This window comes from Pyxicephalus adspersus, chromosome 11 (genome assembly GCF_032062135.1).
Source record: "Pyxicephalus adspersus chromosome 11, UCB_Pads_2.0, whole genome shotgun sequence".
Lineage (NCBI taxonomy): Eukaryota > Metazoa > Chordata > Amphibia > Anura > Pyxicephalidae > Pyxicephalus > Pyxicephalus adspersus.
Genome location: NC_092868.1, coordinates 13,715,717 through 13,740,879, shown reverse-complemented (window position 1 = coordinate 13,740,879; position 25,163 = coordinate 13,715,717). Strand labels below are relative to the sequence as shown.

Genomic DNA, 25,163 nt, shown 5'->3' with positions numbered 1-25,163 from the left:
AACTGTGCAGATCTGGGACAATTGTAAAGACACCAAGATCAAATGAGATACGTCTTGTATAATTAACAATATCTGTCTAACCTGGAGTTAGCTTTAAGCTGGTATTTTGCTCAGTCTATGTAGATTTAGTTGTATAGTGACTGTAGCTCATTAGGTTAGGGCAGGGGTCTGCAACCTGCGGCTCTGGAGCCGCATGCGGCTCTTCAGCCTCCTTGTTGTGGCTCCCTTCGGCTGCCGCGGGGAGATCTCTGATGGGGGATCCCCTTCCTCCCAAGACACTGCGGAGGAGGGGGATTCCCTATCCGGTGTTCTAATGAAAAAAATCTACCAGTGAAAAAAATCTAACACGGGGCGTGTACAAATGGGTGTGTACAATGACATCCCCCTCCTTTGAACCCCAATTCCTCTGGAATGGGGAGATGTACAAAACCAAAAATGTAGGTGCAAGTGGGGGACACCTGTGACTAACACCCCCTAAAATTTAATTGTTAGGCTATCATCAGAACATAAAGAACTCTGCCCATCAAAAAAATCTACCGTTACACATTGCTGGAGGCACCTGAACCCCAGTTTCTCTGGAACAGGAAGGGGGTACAGGTGAACAAAATTAGAGGTGCAAGTGGGGGACACCTGTGGCTAACACCTCCTAAAAACTCCACCCATCAAAAAACCCCTACCCTGTTACACATTGTTGGAGGCTTCTAACACCTAAACCCCAATTTATCTGGAAACGGGGGTACAGGTGAAAAAAATTTGAGGTGCAAGTACGGGACACCTGTGGCTAACACCTCCTAAAAATTTATAAAAACTCTGCCTATCAAAAAAATCTACCCTGTTACACATTGCTGGAAGCATCTAGCATCTGAACCCCAATTTCTCTGGAACGGGGGGGGAGGCGGTACAGGTGACCAAAATAGAGGTGCAAGTGGGGGACACTTATGGCTAACACTACCTACAATTGAATCGCTAAGGCATCGTCAGAAAATAAAGAACTCTGCCCATCAAAATAATCTACCCTGTTACACATTGCTGGAGGCTTCTAGCACCTGAACCCCAATTACTCAAGATTGGGGGGTACAGGTGAACAAAATGCCACACCTGTGGCTAACACCCCTTGCATTGCATTGCATCGCTAAGGCATCGTCAGAACATGAAGAACTCTGCCCATCAAAAAAATCTACCCTGTTACGTTAGAAGCCTCCAGCTAATGTAACAGGATGATAAGTTAGAAGCTGGAGGCTTCTAGGGGCATAGTTTAGTGTTTAATTTATTTCAAAGTAGGCCTACACATGCACACTTGTTGTAACAGGTAAAATTAATAAAATATTAAAACTTTTAAAAGTTTATAAACTGTGTTATGTTTTGCGGCTCCAGACTATTTTTCTTTAGTAGAAGAGGAGGCAAAATGGCTCTTTTGATAGTAAAGGTTGCTGACCCCTGGGTTAGGCTATCAACGCAGAACACCCAATTTTGCCCTTACCACCCTAAATTCCCAAATCAGACATGATTAACACCTTCATCAGCTCTAATGGAATCATGATTTATGGGTGGGATGGGTGCTTGGCATTAGGCAGATTTCAGATACATGTTGGGATGGCGGAATTGCTGATATTTTGCCTTCCCAGTTCCTCCTCAACATTCCAATTTCAAGAATAATTGCAAAGTAGAAGTTTTTGTTTTCAGGTTGAATTCCAGTAGATTCTTTTGTAATTACAAGGTACAATTTTCATGTACAATGTAGGTAGGATCAAAGTTTGTGTTCAGGGCCATGTTCAGCAGCCAATGTCCAACTTCATCCCATAGAATTATACAATAAAATGTTGTTTTCAGTAGAATTCCTGTAGAATCAAGGCTTACCTTATTTGTTTAGCTGTTGGTAGGCTAAATAAGGTTTCCGTTTGTCCCAGAAAGAGAACGTTTGCCCTTAAAATTACTCCAACATCCCTTTTCTAAAACAGAACTAAACCCTTTATATACTCACCTAACCCTTTTTATACTCGCCTATCCCCATTACTTCACGGCCATCTTCCTCCTTTTTCTATTACTTGTTTGGATCATTGGCCATCTGGATCAGCGGGGCCAGGATAACATAAATTTAAGTTTCAAAAGAAGAAGGTTGCAATTTTAAAAGTACATTGAGAGGAAACTCAGAATGTGCAGTAAAATCAGAGTAACCAATTCAGTAAAGGATAGAAGCCTGCATGGAGAGATATTTTTCCACTTGTACATGGTGAGGCTAGAGTTCATCCCTAAATTGGAACTATATTCCAACTTTTAAGAGGCATCCCTGTCTCTTCATGCGATCACTACTTTTACCTGTCTGTTCACTACCAAAGTCTGCTGAACTGCTCATGCGCAACTTGGCATTGGTCACCCAATGAAACCCAGCAATCTGGGCTTCTCTTGCACATGCTGAGAATTTTATTAACTCTAGCATGTAAGCACAGGAGGTACATCATTCTGGAACAGCCATTAAAGGTGACCCAAGAGCGTCTTTGGGAAGATGGTGACGCCTTGCAATGGAACTGGGTTGGGGCGAGTAATTGCAGGTTTAGTTCCACTTTATTCCAAATATATATCTATATATATGATTAGGAAATCGGAATGGATTAACTTTGTAGCATCGAGGCATTGAATAGATGCAACAAATATTGTAAGGAAAGCAGAGGCTTCTACAACTGCTTAAAAAGTGGACCTTCCTATTAGTTAAAGAAACAATACTGAAAATAATACTGTAAATTCCAGTAGTTCATAACTACCCCAAGAGACAGCAATGCAAAATATAGAATTATTTCTGGTTCAACTGTGTCAATAAAAAGTTCATATTTAACAGAAGCATAACTGAGCTTTATTTGTTGCTTCTTGTATCCATAAAGAATAGCACACATTTTGCTCATGTTTCTTTCATTGCATCTTTTGTAAGCCAGCAGTTTCCAATGAACACTGTGTAACAAGCCAGGAATTCATTATATGCTTGCTTGAACATAGTGAGTCGACTCCCACACTGCTGGGGTCCAACTGACACTAAACTGCTCCGTCCTGCAGCTCTCCAGTGATGAGAATGCTTAGTTTATGTGGTCATGTGACTAGACGGATTAGACAGCATCAAATGGCATCAAATGCTGAGCATCCCAGAATCCACCCAGGATGGAATAAATCATTCTTTAAATACTTTGCTGGAGAACAGACTAAATTTAAGAGGCTTTACACATTTCACCTCAAAGGACCTATTAAAAAGGATAATATTTTTGTATTACCCATTATATATTTGGGCTCTGCTTTCTGTTTGGATGCTAAACTTAATTTCTACTATACTGCACCTTCTCCAAATGCACAACATGTAACATCTTAAACCTTTCTAACCTTCTTCCTGGCCACTTATGTGTAGAGGCGAAGTGAAACAAAAAATGCTGGGGTGTCTGAGCAGCCATGTTTCACCACCACTATATTGTGCAAGACGGGAGATGGCAGTGCCAGGTAAAGGAATAAGTGGGATGCTGCAAAAATAAGTTTTGCAAAGAGCAAAACTGGATACAAATTGTTATTTCTTTAGACAGAACATTTGGATTCTGGGATTGCTATTTGTACTTTGTTTTAAACCTGATAACAAGTAGGCATAAATAAAAGGCGTGTGCAGCGCTGCCTAATATATTGGCGCTCTATAAATCATTTTTATTAATAATAATAATAATAATAATAATAAAATTATTAATGTAAGTAATGGCTGTATTAAAATCTGGTCCGATATGGATTGAGTAGGGTGGAATTCCATCTCGCCATTTTTTGGTCACCTACAAAAGTCAAGAATTAACTCCACATTGATTTGGCCTTATGCACTGATACCATTTGGTTGTCTTACTTATCATTTACTTGAGAAAGAAAGATAAAGTTTCTCCTAATAGATCCAAGAACATATGCTATATCCCTAATATAGTATAAATTTGAAAAACAAATACTGAAAAAGAAAGGTGTCTTTGACGACCTTAAAAGAACCACATAAATGAACAGTGGCGAATTACTGGCCTAAACTATATTAGTTAAAGCATCCAATGTTTATTTAAAAATGATTAAAACCAGATAATCACAGCAAAAGGTTAGGCTAAGCTGGTAATCTAAAAGAGGAATGCTTGTCTTTCATATGTGGCTGACACGTTTCAGAGGCGTGCCTGCTTCTTCAGGGGAAGAATGAGCCTGTGCGACTATTATCAGCCTTAGAGAAGGTCATGAATAATTATATAGAAACAACCAGGTATTTAAATCATGGTTTACTGGATGACATCTTGGGGTGAGTAAAGATGTAAAAGGATGGATTCTTTAGAATTTCTGAACATATAGTTTTTCCATAGTGAAACAAAATAACCAGCTTTCTTTCTGACGCCGTATCACCCATGCAGTTTGTCATCACAGTAACAGGGCATACCATTTACGCTTATATAGATGATCCCCTTTTTTAATATTAGCCAGTGCTTCCAAGTATGGTGCAGCATGTGACCTTCTCTAGTGATGGAGCACTCGGTCCTTGTGGCCAGACATCAGGCCTATATATTCACTGTCATGTGGGAAAGAAGACACCATATAAATCATGTGTAAGCTCCATTGTCATCTGGCACATAGCTAACTGGGGGTTAGGAGAGAGGAGAAATGCAGCAATGGAGGAGTCGCTGGATTGGGGTTGGCTTTATTGGATTTAATCTTTTCCTTCAGCATGATATGGTTGTTGAAATGAATGAAGGTGTTATTCAATGTACTTTAGCAACAGCTGCCTCTTCTTTAAAAAAAATCCTAATTATAAGTCCTGGAATAGGTCTCTGGTACAGTGTTACTTTGTTTATGTTGTTGTATGCAAGGTACAAGTACATTATTAGAGGTTCATTGCATTTGTTTACCTACCACCAGTATTTGGAGCAACAAGTATCTAATGAACAATGTGCACACTGTGTACGTTCTGAACTCTCACCCACCACTTCTTATTAAAACATATTAGCTGGTGTTGATAAACAGAACAGTACAAAGATCAGAGAATCAGTGCTCATTAACACAGCCCCAGGTAAAAAAATAATCTGCACGATCTCTTTCCTTTTACACTAGCAGTTAATTGTGGCATCACATAAAACATTTGTTAGTTTAAACTTTTGCTTTGTATAATGTGGTTTTTATATCTGCATGGTAGAAGAGGCACATTTGGGTACCAGGAGGCCCAGTGTTGATAATTCTTTCTGTGAGGCTTTTGCACTGAGAATTAGTTAAAATTCTAAAGCTTCTTCACCTGTGTCTTATTTATAAGTATGATCAAAGTTTATTAAAGCTCATGAACAAAATAACTTTTTTTGGCTGAAGTTCTGCTCTAAAATCTTTACCCGAGCCATCTATTTAATATTTATTCTTTATTAACTAACAGGTAACCCTAACCATAACCCTTAGGGGTTGTTTCACACTGAGTGAATCAGCAAACATAAAATGGATTTCGTAAAAGTTATTTGCTATTTGTTAGCAATTTTTTTCAATTTTGTGTCATATCCAGTGCTGTGAGTGCTGGAGAACACTTTATGCAGTGGTCCAACTCTACCATTATCAATAAAAGATCTTGGTAGTAAATTAACCCCCCTAGCGGTATTCCCGAGTATAGATTTACCATGCAAAAAGCGGTAATCCCGAGTCACACAAACACTCGGGGTCGCTAAAAACATTAAAAAAACTAATTTACCTTGTTCCGTTGTTGTCCCTCAGCGTCCTGCTAGTCCCTGCAGCTCCTTGGGACACATCTTCTTCCTCTGATCTTCAGCTGGCGACCATAGAGACATTCTCCGGGGTTTCCCAGTGACGTTGGTGCATGCGTCAGTGTATATGTGTGTTTGTGTGTGTATATATATATATATATATATATATATATATATATATATATATATTAAACATGCTACTGTACAGTATATTACATGTTTGACTATTTTTTTAAACAGATTTTTGTGTTTTTTTTTGTTTAAAGTTTATTATTAAATTTAATAAATATTGGACATATTTTGCTGAGTTATGCCTAAGAGATATGAGCCTACAATGTAAAATAAATTTCCATGCAAAAAAATGTAACGCTTTTTGTGTGAAACTAGGGGGGGGGGGGGTTAATTTAAATCTGTATGGGAAAAAAAATGACCAGGCAGTGTAGATTAGCAAGACCATCTATCACAGTTGTAGATATAGAAAGGTTAAAGACTTGGCTTGAGTCATGACCAATGCAAGCCATCACATTTTTTCCATACCACCCCAGTGGGGATTCCCTTTGAAAAGGGTATTACCAGGGAGTCCTAATGAAGTCACACATAATAAAAAAACATTTGTATAGCATCCAAGTAACCGTGTCACCTTGCCATGTTATTTCCTGCTCAATTGTTTCTTTCTTCCTGCAAGTATAAATATTTTATTTTTTATTTGATTAATATAGAACTCCAGTCAAAGAACTAAATATAGAAATGGAATACAAGTTCTGTATCTGATAAAAAGGTTTGTAATTCATGTTCTCATCACTTGCACACAATCCGTAGTCAAGCTGGTGGCACTTTTTTGGTTGACCTTTGTTGAATTCTGTTTTACGGATCCGCCTTCAGCTTTTGCATTGGAGATCATCATTTTTCTTGACTAGTTGCTGGTGAACCAAGAGGGAGTATTACTCAGGCACAGAATAGTAGAATGGGATTCCTAGCTGTGTGGGTTGTTTGGGGTTTGACAGGTGGTGTGACACATGGTAGGACAAATGGAGAGTAATCCAATGGAGGTTTTTCAGTTTCTCGGTCTGTTAAAAGCCATGGTGATTCCCTCAACCATGCCCCTTGAAAGTGTAGGGTTCAGGGTTTCTTTCTGAACTGTTCACAAATTACTTTATAAAGCTATTTGTGTTGGTTAGAATGGTGGGGTTGCCAAAGAATCTTTTGCCTAAACTGGGCTTTGGGTACAGCTCATGTTTTTTTATCAGTATAATCTATTTTCTAAACCTTTTTCTAAGGGTCCAAATTTGGTAAACCTCGGTCAAACAGGGCATTTATGAAAACCTTAGAACCTCAAAAAACTTTGCTCATTTTCCAAGAAAGCATCTTTTGTCAAGTGTCTTTTTTAAGTAAAATGTATTTGTATCCACGTACATTGACTATGTCTCTGTGAAGTCCCATTCTTGCCTATAGGCTGGCATTTAATATACAAGCAGGAAGTATGAATATCTTAGAAATGGGAATTCTTGGGGACAAAGTAAAGGTATATAGAAACCAAATACCTTTAATTTTATATGATGCACGATGTGTTATAGACATTATATAGCATAGTCAAAGTATAGCCTGAGCCTTGGTATGCCCATTGTTTCAGTAAAAAGGAAGATACACGCCATTTTCCACAATTGGCATCAATTTCTGCATGCAGTGTTATGAACAGTGGAAAGATCAAATCATTAAACTATGCCGATTTTCTTACATTCTAAAAAGTTAGTAAATATTTAAAAATTGTTCTTTGAAGATATTTTTCCAACTACATGTGAAATTATAATTGTGAATTGGATATTTAGGCCTGTGTTGCCAAAAAGAGGCTAAAAATACAAATCTCACCTGCAGTGGAATCTGGTATTCACGTTGCTAGAATGCAGGACTGATTTGTATTATACTATAAAACAGTCTGATTGTCTGGCATGTGTTACTGTATTTTCTAGCAGAGTAACCGTCCATGACCATAGCTACATCACTTACAAATACCAGCCAAAAGGTTTTGGACCAAAGGCTAGGCACACATGCAGGACTGGCTGATTTATTTAGGCCTCCGTTTTCCGAGTAGTTTTACTACAATAAAAATAATAATCTTTGGGTACAAAATGTTAGTAAATTTAGGTATGTACCCCATACTCCACTCACCATAACCTTCTGTACTGCTTGGGGTAATGTCACTATCTATGTCACGTTTTCAAGGGTTTCCAAACATTTAAATAGGTGAGAAAAGCTACACTAGAATGTGGGCCTATCACTAGGTAATGGTAAAGTGGCTATATTGGAGAACTGCAAACCCTAAATCCCTAAAGCCTTTTTATAAAACAGTTTAAAGGCAGCAGAATCTGGGAAATAGTGGAGTGTTAAACGGGAACTACATTTTTATCAGTGTCTAACTTTGACACTTTTGAACCATAGCAGTTTCAACATGTGAGCTGTAGAGAGAAGAAATTTGCAGTATCATAAATTCCTTCCTCTGAACCAGGATTTCTGGAGTTTATGAAGGGTATCATTTGACAGACATCTTTTTTTAGCGTAAATATAGGGTCAGTTTGTCAACAAAATTGTATATTTCTGTTTTTAGAAGATGCTGACCATGTAGATAACATTACAAATGCTGACTCTACCAGTAACTAAAATTGTACTTTTGAATGGACTGGTCCTTCTACTGCTCTTTGCAATAATTTACTATTCCTATGAAACGAATATCTAATTACTTTTAACCAGTCTCCAGGTAGTCCATATCTAATTAATAAATTGTAGTGTTGCTTTAACTTTCTTTCGGACAGCAGACCCCTCCAATGCAGTGTTATTGGTATTGTATCTTTCCTTTTGTAGATGCGCTTTGACACCATTTGTTGCAAGAACTACCTGCAAATATCGCAAAATAATTTTTGGCTTCTTTAAGACTTCTTTGCTGGGCTGGGCTAGTCAGTTCTGGACAAACTAGCATTAAATTGAAATCTAATAAGAACATAAAAATCTAAAATAGACATAATACCACAACCCCCCCTCATTTCACAGCAGTTAGTCCTTGTAGTGGTTCATTATGCCTGGTTAGGTCATACTCTGTTCAGAGGTAGAGCTATATGTGTCAGAAATAAAGCATTCCGTGTCAGTAAATATATCAGGGATCTGTTTTCCTGGTTTGTTTGCAGAAGGGGAAACTTGTTCTGCTTTAATCCATTATAGTTATATTGTGTGTTTGTTTTTTCACAGGATGCAATTTTATTGATTTTAGGTTATAAAGAAAGATTATACACCCTTGTCAGTTTTATGTGTTATCTGTTCAAGTACATTACTTTTATCTATAAGCACCGTTTGATGAATTTGTTTGTTTATATAAAAAAAACTCAACTTTGTTTTCTACCAAAGGATGTTTGTTGAGCCTGATGCCTAATGTTTGCCTAATGTACTGTAATTCTCCTCCACAGGTTATATTAGACCAATTCAACCCAAGCCTAAAGAATTTTGTGACGATGGGCAAGCATTATGAAAAAGCACTTTCAGGTAATTTGATAAAACATTGAACTCTATAAGGGCATGCTTGCGTTTCTGTAACAAATAACTAGAAATGCTCCATAATAATGTTTTATTTCATTTCAACCAGTTTTTGTATATGTTTACCTGTCTATATTTAGCTGCCATAATGAACAAAAACAAAATGTTTTACAGCATTCAATGGCTCAAGCTCAGATTTACACACAGAGCACTCAGAAGAATAAATCACCTTCCCTACTTTCTATTAGGATGGACTGGCTATGATTTCATTTAGAGTGCTTTAAGTTAAGCAGGGTTTGGTAGGTTCTTTGCTTAGAAAACTCCATAATGGTTTCTGAACTCTATCTATCTATCTCCTGGTTCAGTGTTCTGGTATCTAGAGAAAGCACAATTATGCAAATCCAGTAAACTTGACTGTATTTACTCATTTCTGATACATACAGCCTGACTTTCTGCAAATGCTTAATGTATATTGTGATCACTAGGGGAGAGGAGACTTAAAGCGAAAGTAAACCCAAAACTAACCCAAAACAATAAAATCACACCTTCAATCCTGCAGATCAGTCTGTCCATCAAGAGGTTTCTTCCATCGGGTCCTGTGTCGTCCTGGTATCCCTCTTCGGCCCAGCGCAGAGGGAGCTCCAGGTGCCACCATCGTCTCCTTTCTTCTTTCATGTTCTTCTTCCTGCTTCACCCGCAGGGTGAATCTCATACTGCGCAGGGGCGAAATCAGATGACGTAGATTGTGAAAAAACTTGCCGATCTCACTGCTCATGCAAAAGAAAAAAGGTTATTGCATTTAATAAAAAAAAACAACTTTTATTTAAAGTGAAATATCTGAGTTTAGTTACGCTTTAAAAATGTTAATATTTTAAATAACAAACTTTTAGAGTTTTCCCTGCCAGTACTGCCTGTTTTAGGTGTCATACATTCCTTTTGATCCCTGATGAAGAGGAGTTCTTTTGGACCCTGAAATGTGTTGCCTATTTTTGTTGCTGTTGGCAATAATTTGTAGAGACTCTTAAAGGGCTGGCGATAATACATAGGATGAGAGGATAGCAGCCAAAGAGAAGGAAGCTGTGTTACAAACAAGATATGCAAAGGAAACAATTAACTATGTTAATGAAAAAATAGAGTATTCATTTTAGACTACTTTAACAACTGAAGAAAAACTGGATGCCATATTGATGCATAATAGGAGAGTACTATTGCAAAGATTTGGAATTTAGCTTTAACTGATGTAGACTTTGTTCTCAAATCATGGTATGCTTTTAGGTCATAAATGCAATAAACCTTGTCATCTACTACAGCTGCAAAATGTTAGAGGAACTAAACTCCTTGGTGGGTGGTAAGCTACTGCCATTATTAACAAGTATTCCATGCTGATTATGAAACATACTTAGGACCTGTCATTGATGCATCCAAAAGAGGTGCCTTCTTCCCTCCAGCTCCATGGAGGACTTTTGAGAAAATGGTGGTCCTCTTTGGCCATTGGTGCATGCACAGTACAATGGAGAGCTAAAATATTAAGCCACCCAGATTTATTAAAGCTCACCAGGCCTTTAGAAGATAGAGTATCATGGGTGAACATTGGTGGATTGGATTTCATAAAATCATTTGCTAATATTTTGGCAATTGTTTTCAGTTATGGACCAGATCCATTCAAGGTCATGATAGTCTCCAGCCCTGGTGAGGCTTGATAAATTAAGCCCATTATGTAAAACAGCCATTTCTCCTTAGGGTTCAACGTCCTACCTGTAGATTTCTCTTTTGTGCCAGCAAAGTCACTCTGGTTGCTAAAACTTAGAAATATAATAATTTTTCTACTTGTCTTATTTTTTGAGAAAGGCTTTCTGGTTGTTTATGCAGAGACATCCACTTGTTCAATTACAAGCAGACATTTTTCCACCCGTGTTACCAACAATATGATGTGCATGACAAGGATTACAAAGCCCCAGACATTAGGACACTTGTTTTATTCTCCAACAAGATAAGATAAACAGTAATTAAGCTCTGATTTATGATGATTTAGACAAATGTAACAACTTGTCTTGCTCCCAGTTGGAACATATGTCTCACACACATGGGGATAATATATTTCAGAAACAAATTAATAGCAGAATTACATGTACAGATAAATATGGGTAAAGTGTAGGACCAGGATCAGCTTTAGAACTGCTCCTCTACCCATACAAGTCTATGGGAATACAAGGCAGCTTTAAGCGAGTCAATTGAAGGTCAAAAGGAGGTCAGCTGCACCTGTAATTTATATGATCCCAGAAGCATCTTGTTGAAACAGATTTTACCATAGAAGTCCATTGGCATGAAACTAAAAAAAAGTCTGCTGCTTTTTAGATAATAGCAGTTTGGCTGTTGTGTAATTATTTGCATACCTCTATATTAATGGTTTAGTTCACCAAAAACAGATTAATTCATTTTGATTAGGTCTTGGCTGTATCAATCTGCCAATAATGATTGTTTTGGGTGACCGTTATTGCAAATTTGTACAAATATTTTCTTTCTCCCTAAATATTCATATGACACCCCCCCCCCATCCCCATCAAGATATAACTGAGCATTTGAGTTTCCTGACAAAAAGAACTGGGGAAGGTAAAACCACTGTGATAAAGCTGAATAACCATAATAAGGGCAGCTAAAAAATTCCTGCTCAATCCGAATATTAACTTTTGTTGTATATATAAGAGAGAGAATATAGTTGTCAGAATGTCTCCTAATCTCATCTCTGAATGTCTGCTATCTTAATCTGTGCACTTCTCATCATATATGACTGGACACAGGTGTTTTGTTACAAGGAAATTCCTGGGAGAAAGCATGTTATGGGAAACGGTTAAGATCTAGCTTACACGTGGCAGCTTTATGTGAATTCCATTGTTAGCAGTTTAGATTTTGGAAACTAAACGAATGACAGACTGTTTGGCAGTAGATAATTTGGTATTGTCCAAAAAATATTAGAAACTATGGAAGTGTACTAAGTCAAGCATTTAAAAACTAAATTCCATTGGGTATGGGGTATGCTAAAATTTATCAAACTGAGTTTAAATGTGACATATTGAATATTTTTTTTAAAGCAAATCTGTATTCTTTTAAAGCTGTTATTTCAATGCCTCCAGAGTTGGATTAGGGGTTCAGTTTTTGCCACTATGGTCATGGAGAGGATGAAGGTGCTTAGCCACCGTAGCCACACCAAAAGTAGATCATATCCCGGTAAACCTTCTAAACCTAGGGCCCTTTTAGAAGCACAATGTCTAACCATGCAGCTAAAAGCTTCCAGCTGCACACGAAACTTCTGCTTGGTGGCCAGAAGAGCAGAACACGTGTATGTTTGTGGTGCACATCTACAGGCAACAACCATGCGGCTCAAAGCAACATTTTACCTTTGGTGATGTGCTTGCAGCCATGTGCAAAAATGGGTCATATACTGTTGGACTTGACGTAGAACGCTGTGGTTTGCTGTTGGTCTGATTTTATCCTAGGTAATGCGTAGGTCTTTCCCAGTCATTATTCCAGGGGAAGCATACCATGTTTTTAGTCCTACAGTTACAGATTTTGGTATAATAAATAATTTGTAATATTATATAGTTATGGTTTTGCCCCAGAAGCCTCCAAAAATGTAAAGGAGGGGGGGGGAATAAATGTAACTGCTTCCGGTTTAAAGTGGAGGTGCCTGCAAATAGCTGCAGTACCCTCAGAAACTTTCCTTTCCCAGGCCATTTGGACGACAGACAACATTCTGGGTAGTGTTAAGGTGTGCTTCCATTGGCCTGCCATTATGATGGACAATTTCCTAGTCAATACAAATCTGCAAGATTAAGAAAGGTAACATAAAGGACAAATCTGTAGATTTAATATGTACCCTTTTCTGCTCCTTGTGCAAAAATGTAACTTTTCTGGACTTGTCAGCTTCTGCACTAAATCAGCTGCTGTGAGCAAGCAAGCACCAGGTAGTTCCAAGTGTGAAGGTGCATGTAACTCACCTTGTCATGGTCACAGATTGTAATGTTCAAGCTAATATAGTCTGTGCTTATTTTCCTAAATTTACTGACTACATTCCAGAACATAACCCAGAAAAAATAATTCATAATATAAAAATAACTGTCAGACAGTGGCCTCCAAGCACGCAGGCCAAATAATCCTGAACTTGTAAAGCATACTTTCTCCAGGTTCTTAATTCTCTATCTAGGTCCAACTCCAGTCCTTGATCCGGACACATTTTATTAATTCTCCAGTACATTTAGTAAGGTGTGGCTTACAAACCATGTATGTTATACAGTTATTGCATACATCAATATGGGGCATATTCGTGGAATCTTTTGGCTGTATCTGTGAAGACATGAACCTGTAGTAAAAGTCACAACGTGTGTCTGCTAGCTCTAAAGGTAACGTTTACTTTCATATTGTACTCGTCTTGGTTTATAGTCAGAAAGTGGCAAAGATAACTGTAGGAGTCATCACACATATTAAGCGGTAACAGGACAGCACAAGCATGTGTATGCTGTCATTTGTGCCTATCATGAGAATGTCAGCTTCCTGTAGACCTGTCTGGATCTGTTGGTAATTCTTTCGCTTAAAATGCACCTTGAGGGAGAAAGTAAAAATGTTTTGGCCTATGGTATGTAGTTGTATGAAGCACTGATGTTTAAAATATCTGTATCACCCATAAAAAAACAAATGATTGATTTCAGTCCTACACTGAAAAACTATTCTATTTGACACATTAAAAAAATCAGTTTAAAATGAAAACATTTCAAATAAAACTGACCCCAAATTATTACACACATGTGAAGCTGAGTTGGATTAAAGTTGGCTTGCACGTGGTAAACCCTGTTACCCAGCACAGAAATATGTACTGTATTCAATTATCTTCGATATCTGTGGAGAGACACAATTATGACTAGATATGATACATAATCTTACAGGAAGTTGTGGGTTACTACCTACGATAAATAATCTTTTGATATCTACTTGTTCCATTAGTCATCTGTGCTTTTTTATTTTATTTTACTTGATCATTTTCAAAAAGCACAAAAATACAAAATTAGCAAATTAACAAATGATTAAATAATTTTAATATTATGCTTCTTTTTTTTTGTTTTTTGTTTTTTTACTGATTATGAGTTATAACAATACTTCAAAGTTTAAAGGTTTCTAGATCTAGATCAAGAAAGAAATTCACTGCTTTGGAAATTAAGTGCATGTAAACTAAATCAGTAAAACTTCATATAAGCTTTAACAAATTAAAGGATAAGCAGTCCCAGAACTATATAAAATATAAAGAATTATTATAAAAAATACAGAAGAACAGAAATCATATTTAGAATAACAGACACATCCAGCAGTTTATCCAGGTTTACTCTTGATTGAGAGATGGTTATAGCCTTTTTCTGTACCTGGAGAACCTAAGGTATCCTTAGGTAAACATAGCAGTGCCATGGTCCACCAGAACCAGGAAACACCAGTACATCCTAACTCTTTCTCACTCACATGTCGACTTTTACTTTTTCCTACAAACAAGATGCTGCTTCTTTTCTGTAGCAGCACACTTCTCTTGGGGATTCCTCTAATTAGGGACTGTTGTCATACGATTGATATCTCTATGTATGCCTCTACCCAACTATTGTCATATCTTCATTCCATGTTGAAAACAATCTTTATGCCATTCAGCACCATGTGCAAGTTATAAAGGCTCCCTCCGGGAAGACCAGTTCGATACGCATAGGCATTGCAGCTCCCCATCTTCCTAAAGCTTTCACTCTCAGTTTTCCTACAAACTATGCTTACTCCATTGAGCCATGCTCCAAGATCAATTGGCATCTAAAACCTGGCATCTAGAGCCCATGATTTATAGTAGTGTACCAGGGTTCCTCCAGAGGTTGCTGAGGGTTCCATGAGCGATTTAGGTCTCAAGTCAGTTTAACTGACACCAATGAACTTTTTTGCTATCTGTAAGGGCGACATTCTTCATAGGGACCACCATACCTATTACAACTAATGATATTGAGTCATTTATTCCACACTGTGTACACCTGTTGTAGGCATGTTGGCCACCATCAGTGCAGTGTATAGAAATCACAATTTATTTGGAGTAGAGAATGTGGAGCAACCTTTTTTCTCAAAATTCATAACCACGGTGAGTCTGTTTCCAAATGTAATATATATGCAATCGTTTTGGAAACTTTCAAAACACTGTGAATTGTTGAGCAGCAAAGATGTATTTTTTTACCAGTGTACAATCACCCATTTTTGTGACAATGGTTATGGCCTTGCAGGATGTAGCAGTAAACTAACTATGAAATGTATAAAAATCATATGCAAAAGTAGAATTTCTACAAAATTTACAATGATCAAAGTAATTTACACTAAGTACTGTCTGTTTCCTGTTGTACCAGCCAAAAAGATTTATCAGGCCTGGGGCTACTTTTTGGTTTATTGATGGTTTTTCTGATAAAAATGTTCAATATAATATCACGACCAGCAAAGTTCCTATTCCAAAAATTGATTTTCTTTTTTGACATTTTTTAATCTTTTGAATTTAATGAATGAATTATGCAGGGGCATAACTACAAATCATGGGACCTTCAACAAAAATTGAAGCCCCCTACTTTTCCTATTGTGCTGACATAGGGCAGCGGTCGCCAACCGGTGGTCTATAGAACACTGGTCGACCAGGAGAAAATTTTGGTGGTCCGCAGCTCTGTCCATGTCCCCTGTACGGATCGCAGGCTCGGGAGTGGGCGGGTTGTGTTTCTGGATCATATACATTGTGGTCACCATGAGTCCCCTTCCTCCTTGCATGCACAGTAGTGCAACAGACAATTAAAATTATATTACCTCTTCTGTGCAGCCACCTGCTGTTTTGCTCCTGAGACTTTTCATATGTCTTGTGACTACATGTGGGGAACCTCAGGAGGAGGCTTTGGAGGAGGGGTATGGATGGGGAAGACCTGACGTTGGAGGAGGTAATATTTTCATTAACCTCTATGCTACCCCTGCACAGGATGGAAGACCAGGTGAACTTCAGCTACTGGGGGAACATTGGAGGGGTGCCAATGTTTGATTGAGGAAAAGTAGTAAGGACCACCCCGAAGTGGTTGCTTCCTCAGTAGTTACATGATTGAAATGATCTTGAACTTCATTCAAAGTGCTGCCTTATGTTTGCTTGTAGTTTAAGCATTCAGTTGCAGTAATATAGGGGTCCCATACCCAGAAAATAAAGTTTCCAGTTCTACTATAAACAGAAACATGAATGTCTATGTCTACCATAACCCCAGTCTACAGTGCCCCAGCAACAGGTAATTTGCGGAGACTGATTTACTACATATGTTTTTTTTTTCATTAACGCTTTCCAAGACTGGAAAAGATAGACTATAATGAAATAACTTTGGTATTCCAGAAAACCTGAAATAGATATGGAAACATATGCCAACTAATATCAGATGATTTCAGAAAATTCATTCTAGGTCTGCTGGATCTCCCAGGTTTTTCCATGATAGTCTATGTTCACCTGTCTTGAAGAGCTTAATAGTTACTTTGGGTATTAGGTATAAGATAATGTCTATGTAAAATCTATATGAAATAAATGAACAGTTGCTAAAACTTAGTGTAATATCCTTTGCCTTGCAGGTGTTACAGTAGCAGCAAAAGGCTACTTTGATGCCCTTGTGAAACTTGGCGAACTTGCAAGCATCAGCCAAGGATCTAAGGAGCTTGGTAAGTAGTTTGTATGTATTTAGTAATATCAACTCCCTCCCCCAGCCTTGCACTTGGCTCCTTAATGCATTGAGTGTTTAGTGTCTAGGACCCTTCAAGATCAGGGATTCATGGCAAAGCTGATTAAACAGGAAGCTCTGCTTTCCTGCAGAGAGCCAGAAATTCCTGTTAACTCTCTCCTTTCACATCCAATTGCTTAGATGTAAAATATGGTGTGGCTCCTGCGAGGGGAATGTAAAATTACCTAATCCTCAGTTTTTGCTCCGTTCCCTCCTTGACATTGCTGCCAGCTCCCCTCTTTTCTGAAATTAAATTACATTCCCCATTTTGCTGTCTTGGAAACGTGTTCAGTCCTCTCTAACACTGACAGAATGGATGGGCGAGGTGCGCCGATAGTCAGTCCCATGGCCTCCCTCTTCATGCCAGGGTTACTTGTCTCCATTTACACCTTTTGTTGCCCAAGTGACCTTCAAAGTTATGCAAAACAATTTGCTTTAAGTCAATGGCTGTAACACATTCCATGAAGCTGCTTTCTATGTCAGGAAAGCCATGAATTCAATTCATAAGGGTTCGGCTCTATTCATTTTATTGCTGTCTCCAGGAGCAGAGGAAGTTATATTATATAGCCTCCTAAATGCAGTATGTGTCTCTATAGAAAAGGATCGTCTCCTCTGTCAAGAAAATGAATACATCCTGATGGATAAGAAATCATAGTAGCAAAGAAGTTTTAGTGTCTTAAAGCAATACTCTTTTAAATCTATTTTTATAAATCTGGTGAAACCAGAAACCAGTGCTCCTGACACCCCCCCCCCCCCAAAAAAAAAAAAGATGACTAAAGAGAGGAATGGTAATTGCCGATGACCCTGTCCATGGACCCCACACAACTCCCCTCGCACCAACACACACGGACACGGGGCCACATATTGTGCATTAAAGACACATGTGTATGAGGTCTCCCTGGGGGCAGCTTATTTCCCATGTTCTTCTTCTTTCAACTGTATGATACCCAATCACTTTCCTCTGGCTTGTAGGGCATGGGCTTCTCCCCCTGACCTTCACATATGGCTTTCCCTGTCTCTCAGCCCTGTTTTCCCACTATATGCTTCAGGGAATTGCCTAAAATAAGCAGGTGTCTATTCAAAGTCAATTAGCCTCCGTCATACCCAGGTACAATATTTCTACCTCCCTTTTGCCATACTGGCAATCAAAATTTCAAGGAAAGGAGAAGCTGCAAAGCCACAGGCAGCAAAAAGCCATTTAATGGGGAAAAAATGGGTTCTCACCATATATCCTTGCTCCCTAAGGCCTCCCTCCCCCTGTGATCGGTCCCCTTTAGCCTCTTCCATAAGCAACTAAGGGCTATGGTCATAGGCACTAATCATGTCTCCCAATGTAACACCAACAGCCCTGCATTGTAAGGGGAAGAATGTGAGCGTCCCCACCCACAGCCCCTACCTCTTGGATGAAAGAAAAATGCAGTGGCAGCTAGTAGAGCGAGGGGTAAAGTTAGTAAAGTGCTTTTAATGTTCCTTGTAGACTTAAATGTTCATTAAAGCCTTGCAGCATTGTATTAGCCCAACGGCTAGGCATTCATCTTTTTTTAAAGATGGTCTGCCAAAAGCATATTAGAGAAATAAATTTTTGAGATTTTACAACATTTGTTATTTGACTTGGCTTGCCCAAGATTTTTTGTATATCTGAAATCTCTCTTTAAATGTGATCTGCCAGTGCCCTAACAGCACCAAAAAGGCCAAAGCTAGTTATGTTCTCTCTTGTTGAGGTTATACTTGATATATTACCATCAATAATCCTGGATGCCCTAAATCCCCGGGAAACTTAACATGCAAATTTATACATTTTTCAGTGGCATGATGACCTTGTTACCTGCTCTTGATTCTGCACATTGCCATTAACCTATCATTATGGTACTTGGCCTTTCTATTAGTAATATGTAGAACATAAAGGCACTTTTTTAACATAACCAGTAAGTTTTGCAGTATTTATGTTACAATACCATCATTTTGGGCCACAGAAGACCTCCAAAGGTATGTGCAGACCCCACTAGGTGCCGTTTGTTGTGGTGCTTAAGCGTTTTTTGTATTGCAGACGTACTTAAGCTCTCTATAACTTTACCTCGGGACCACAATGTGTGCACCATACTATGATTAATGCAGTCTGTCATCTATGCAGACACCAACTTCTATGACGGAGTATTCCAGCTATGCGGCTGCGTGATTAACAATGTGCTAGTTCTCTGGAACCAACAGATAATCTGAGTCACGTTGCCCTCAAGAATGTCATAATTAGGGTAAAAACAGTTGGAAACAATATCTATCCTTATTGTTGTCGTGAGGGTAAAATTTTTAGTTGGTGCATACCTTACAACATAACCAAAAGAATTAATTCCTAATATACACACACGTCGACTTGAGACCTGTATTGAGAGGTATTGAATATTTCCTACATACTTAAATGTAAGGTCCATTTAGGAAGTAATGAATGGCTCACTAAACAATGTCTGTTGATAAATAATAATTTTCATACAAACACATATACCTTTAAAATTCACACAGTGATTACAGCTTCAGTTGTGTTTTAAAGTACCTAAACCCTGATCAAAATTATTGGTTTCCTTTTTAGGTTTTTTACCTGGTGATTCTGTCAATACCATACTTTTTGATTTACACAGTTACATAGTAGGTTAGGTTGAAAAAAGACATGTCTATCAAGTTCAACCACTAGGGAAATAATCATATCCCAGATATTAAACCCTATAAGACATAGTTGGTTGAGAGGAAGGCAAAAAAAAAAAAAAAACCTGGTACAATTTGATTCAACAGGGGAAAAAAATCCTTTCTGATTCCATGAGGCAATCCGATGTTCCCAGGATCATCAGTCACTGTTATATTTACTTTAAATCCTTAATACCAAGTTATATTCTGTGCTTCTAGAACAACATCCAGCTTTTTCTGAAAGCAAAATATAGTAGTTGCTGAAACTACTTCCATACAGACCTTACAGTGAAGAAACCCTTCCTTATCTTCTCAAGGGAGAAAAGATTCAGTTCAGCTAATCTCTCCTCATAGCTGAGCTCCTCCATTCCTTTTATTAGTTTAGTTGCCCTCACTGCACTCTCCCCAATTCCACAATGTCCATTTTGTGAACTGGTGCCCAAAACTGGACTGCATATTCCAGATGTGGTCTGACCAATGCTTTGTACAGGGGCAGGATAATGTCTCCATCTCTGCAGTCTATTCCTCTTTGATTACAAGAAAGTACTTTACTAGCTTTAGATATTGCAGCTTGGCATTGCATGTGGTTATTAAGTCTATGATCTACCAGAACCCCCAGATCCTTTTCCATTTCTGACTCCCCCAAATGTATTCCCCCTAGACAATATGAAGCATGCATGTTGTTAGCGCCCAAGTGCATAATTTTACATTTATCTATATTAAATGTCATTTGCCACTTGGCTGCCCAATCAAACAGTACATCCAGGTCTGCTTGTAGATTATAGACATCCTGTATGGACTTAATTACATTGCATAGTTTGGTGTCATCTGCAAACACAGAAATGGTACTTTTAATCTCAAACTCAATATAATTTATAAAGATGTTAATCAGTAAAGGTCCCAATGCTGAACCCTGGGGTACACCACTAATAACCTTAGACCATTCAGAGTATGAATCATTAATCACTACTCTTTGGATGTGATCTTTAAGCCAGTTCTCTATCCATTTACAGATTGATTTTTCTAAACCTATTGACCCTAACTTGCATATTAACTTCTGTGGGGTACAGTGTCAAATGCTTTAGCAAAGTCCAAGTACACTATATCAACTGCTATTCCACTGTCTACCTGTTTACTTACTTCCTCATAAAAATTTGTCCTTTCCAACTATGGAAGTTAAACTAACGGGTCTGTAGTTACCTGGTAATGACTTTGCTCCCTTTTTGAAGATAGGAACCAGATTGGCCTTACGCCAACCCGTCGGTACCATGCCAGTGACTAAAGAGTCTCTAAAAATTAGAAATATAGGCTTTGAAAAAACCGAGCTTGGCTCCTTGGGGACACGTGGATGTAATATTTCGGGTCCTGGTGCTTTGTCAACCTTAATTTTGCCCAACTGTTTCTCAATTATATCAGTTCCGAGCCATTGTGACTCATTTAAGGCAGTGGCATTGCTATTATGCATTTGGACTTGAGTTCTGCCAGTTTCCTTTGTGTGCACAGAGCTAAAAAAAAGTGTTTATTAAATCTGCCTTTTCTTTATCCCCAATTACCAACCCAGAGACATCCTTTAAGGGGCCTACATGCTCAGATCTGATCATTTTGCTTTTAATATATTTAAAAAATTTGGGGGCTTTGCCTTACTTTCCTTTGCAATCTGTCTTTCATTTTGAAGTTTTGCGCATTTTATCTCATTTTTACATCTTTTGTTATATGCTTTATAGTTTTTAAACGATGAAGGTGATCCTTCATTTTTATATTTTTGGAATGCCCTTTTCTTGTCCTTTATGGCTTTTTTAACATCAGCTGTGAGCCACATAGGTTTTAATTTTAGCCTCCTAAATTATTACTCATTGGAATATATTTTTCAGTGTGCTTTTGTAGAACAGACTTTGAAACATTCCCATTTCTGTTATGTGTTCTTTGAGGACAATATTGTCTCCCAGTCCAAGTCACAGAGAGCCGCCCTTAATAATGGAAATTTGCCCCCTTAAAATTAAATGTTTTTATGCTTCCTGTTTTGCTTCCTGATTACAACTTTCAATAAATGAAATCATATTATGGTCACTGCTACCCAGATTCTCTTTCATATGCACATTTGTTATAAGCTCTGCATTGTTAGCAAGATCTAGGTCCAGCAGAGTAACATTTCTAGATGGGGCTTCTATAAACTGTACCATAACATTATCTTGTATTAAATTCACACATTTCCTCCCTTTTGCTGTTCCAGTAGTGCCATTACTCCAGTCAATGTCAGGGTAGTTGAAATCCCCCATGATTTAAACACTTCCACTTTCTGCTGTTTTTTCTATCTGTGCTAGTAGTTGATTCTCTATTTCTTCCTTAGCACTGGGAGGCCTATAACAGACTCCAATAACTATTTGTGTAATGTGCATCCCCAAAATTTGGGGTGACAACAATCACTGACTATGCCTATACAGTAGTGTTGTCACCCTAGGTTGTTCTCCTGATTTGGATTACAAACACCTTTTTTCCCATCCCTATGGCAAAGAAAAATGGGGTCCTGTAGCTGAGTCTCAATCACAGTACTGAAGATAGATACAGCTACGAAAATAGGAGGTCCACAGAAGCACTGGATTTCGGCAATTTCAGCATTGAACTATTGCTGATGAATAGCAGTCATTTCCATCACTGTCTTGACAAATAAAGAATTATTCAATGGCCTTCAGGATAGATTTATATCTCCAAGCAACTGCTAATAATTACATGAGAGGGTCATTATGACTTCCTTTTGGCAAAGAGGTCATTACGGCTGAGACCAATGTGTTAATCCTTCATGTGTGAAAGAACTTGCACAACTCTGTAATACATTTACTTGATCACGTATCTTTAACGTGAAGTCATTACATACATGGTGTATACCTTATGAGAAACCTGCACCTGATGTGTCCCGGTATCAAGACACCTATTGTGTGAGTAGACTTCTCTACTTCTGTTGGATGTCCAGCTGCTGACCTCCTGTTCTTTGTCTGTATCATGTCGTCTTGTCTGATTATTGCCTAGCCTTATCTCTGCTATGTCTTTGTTCTTGTATCTGCTCTGACTTGGTGCTTCACTCTGGTGGATCGCCCTAACCCTTGACCTTAGTAAGTCCAACTTCAATCCTGGACAACTAAAGCTGCGTACACACCTGCAATTTTTCTCGTTGGAAAGGATCTTTCACGATCCTTTCCAACGAGAAAAGACTGCACGATGCATGAACGATGCTGTACATACAGCACCGTTCATGCTCTATGGAGAGGGGAGGGGGAGTGCGACGGAGCGGCACCCTGCTGCGCGCTCTCCCCTTCCCTTTCATTAGGATCGGTCGTCGTCCATCGTCCATGGATCCGCCAGGACGGTCGTCGGACGATGGACGATGACCGACTGTACACACGGCAGATTTTCGCCCGATAATTGGCCGATACCGATTATCGGGCGAGAAAAATTTGCCGTGTGTACGCAGCTTTACTCTTTCTCAATATTTCTTATCCTTACCCTATCCTGGCTATCCTTTGATTTGGTCTTTATGGTGCTTGCATTTTCCAGCAATAATGAAAAAGGTTAGGGCAAAACATTGATTTTCAGAGTTGATATTCTTCTATCATTTTCTTTCTCCACTGCTTGGAATTCTTTTGTAGATGTTTCTTCTTTGGAGGTTTTCTTTAGACCTATTACATTTTCCAAGCCAGGTCTGAAAGTAATTTGGCTGTTGGAAACATTTGAATACTAAAATGATAATAGTTCAGGCTTCCTGTATGAGGCATACAGAAAAGATCCTGCAATTTTGAGTTTAGAAACTTAGGCACTTGTTATAATGTTTTGGGTGTTTATACTCTGTGACAATCAGGAATTTTCTAGTCTTGGTCTAAGCGTCCTGGTGACCAGGATGTCCTGCTAATAAGCTTCCTCCTCAGCAGTTCACGTTACACGGGAGTATCCCTATATTTTTTTTCACATGGCATAAATGCTAAATAGACGTTAGTCAGGTCTCATATACCTGAAGTGCACATGGGGTAGAGTATTTAAGGAAAGCTATATATGGTATATGGTCTCTGTGGGAAGGGGATAGGAACTAACATAAATCAGATAAAAGCCACATTATTGCAATTTTTTTAAACCTGCCTTCTGGATTTTGGAAGAGATTGCCAAAGCTTAGTCCAAAGGGTCATACATCCATATGGTAACATATCTTGTTTGTGTGGTCTAAAGTAAAGACCAATTATTATTATTGATATATTATTAAATAGGATTTATATAGCACCAACATATTACGCAGCTCTGTACATTAAATAGGGTTTGCAAAGGACAGACAAATACAGACAGTGACACAGGAGGAGAGGACCCTGCCCCGAAGAGCTTACAATCTAGGAGGTGGGGGAATTACCAGACAATCTTTTATCATTCCTTTGGCCCTGAGGAAAAAAATGACAGGTTTGGCCTCTATTATTGCACACCGTTGCGGTTTTCACTGTCCTATTTATTAAACCTGAGTATTTGGGTCGATCAAATCCATATAACCAAAGAAGTATGCAATAGTCAACAGAAAATGTCATATTACGTATTATAATTATGTGTGGCCAGTTTGAATGTCACTTTATATTATTTATAGCCTTTTGAAGCTAAAGTTATTCATCTGGTGTCAGTGATATTTGGCTGAGTTTGTGATTTACGTGGTGTTTATTATTTCTACAGGTGATACATTATTTCAAATGGCTGAAGTCCATCGACAAATCCAAGTGCAGCTGGAAGAAGTTGTGAGTATTAATCCTGAGCAAAAGAGGAACCCAACATTGACCCAACATTGATATATTACACCGTCGCATCTGTAGCCCTCTGACTCTGCCATAATCTTCCCAACTGTAGAGCTGTAATTATTATAAACGGCTTGCAGAGTAAATAAATGTCTGTGACATAATAAATATGAAATGATCAGAGATGATGTTATAAAAAATACCAGCCCTTGAAAACTAACAAATCAAACTAAAATAGTTGCTAATATGAAGAAGAGATACCATATCTGTTGGATAAACATGCTTTTCGGGTATTACCATGGCCCTTAAAGTAAGATAGGAGGTATATGCAAACCTAAAAAGGTGAAAGCTGCATGTCAAGTGAATAATTACCTGGGTACTAAAGAAGAATAAAATGCTTTAATTTGCACCAAAACCTTTTTTTTGTTTGGGTTATTAGGGGTTTGGCATGCTTCCACCTCTGAAGGCTCTATGTCCAGTATGAAGCCCTGATTGACTTGGACATTGTTTTGGTAACTATAAATATTGAAGAACAACGTGCTCTGTCCAAACTCACTCTGATTTTTACATTTAATGAAACCTTCACTAAAGGCAGATATAAAAAGATTGGTGTTAGGGAGTGCTGGATCAGATTAGATAGGGCTAGTGTCTGACAATACAATTTAATACAATGCAACCTAGATGAAACCTGTGTACTTTCATGCAATATCCAA

The 25,163-nt window shown here is 38.3% G+C and overlaps 1 protein-coding gene across 1 annotated transcript in view; it reads left to right on the top strand.

Annotated features, from left to right (window-relative positions):
* LOC140340469 (BAR/IMD domain-containing adapter protein 2-like) overlaps nucleotides 1-25,163 on the top strand; it is a 73,112-nt gene that overhangs the window by 14,353 nt on the left and 33,596 nt on the right. The window contains exons 2-4 of the mRNA XM_072425697.1: nucleotides 9,170-9,245; nucleotides 16,878-16,964; nucleotides 24,392-24,453. Of these exons, the coding sequence (XP_072281798.1) occupies nucleotides 9,170-9,245; nucleotides 16,878-16,964; nucleotides 24,392-24,453 (225 nt within the window). The remainder of the gene's footprint in view (nucleotides 1-9,169; nucleotides 9,246-16,877; nucleotides 16,965-24,391; nucleotides 24,454-25,163) is intronic.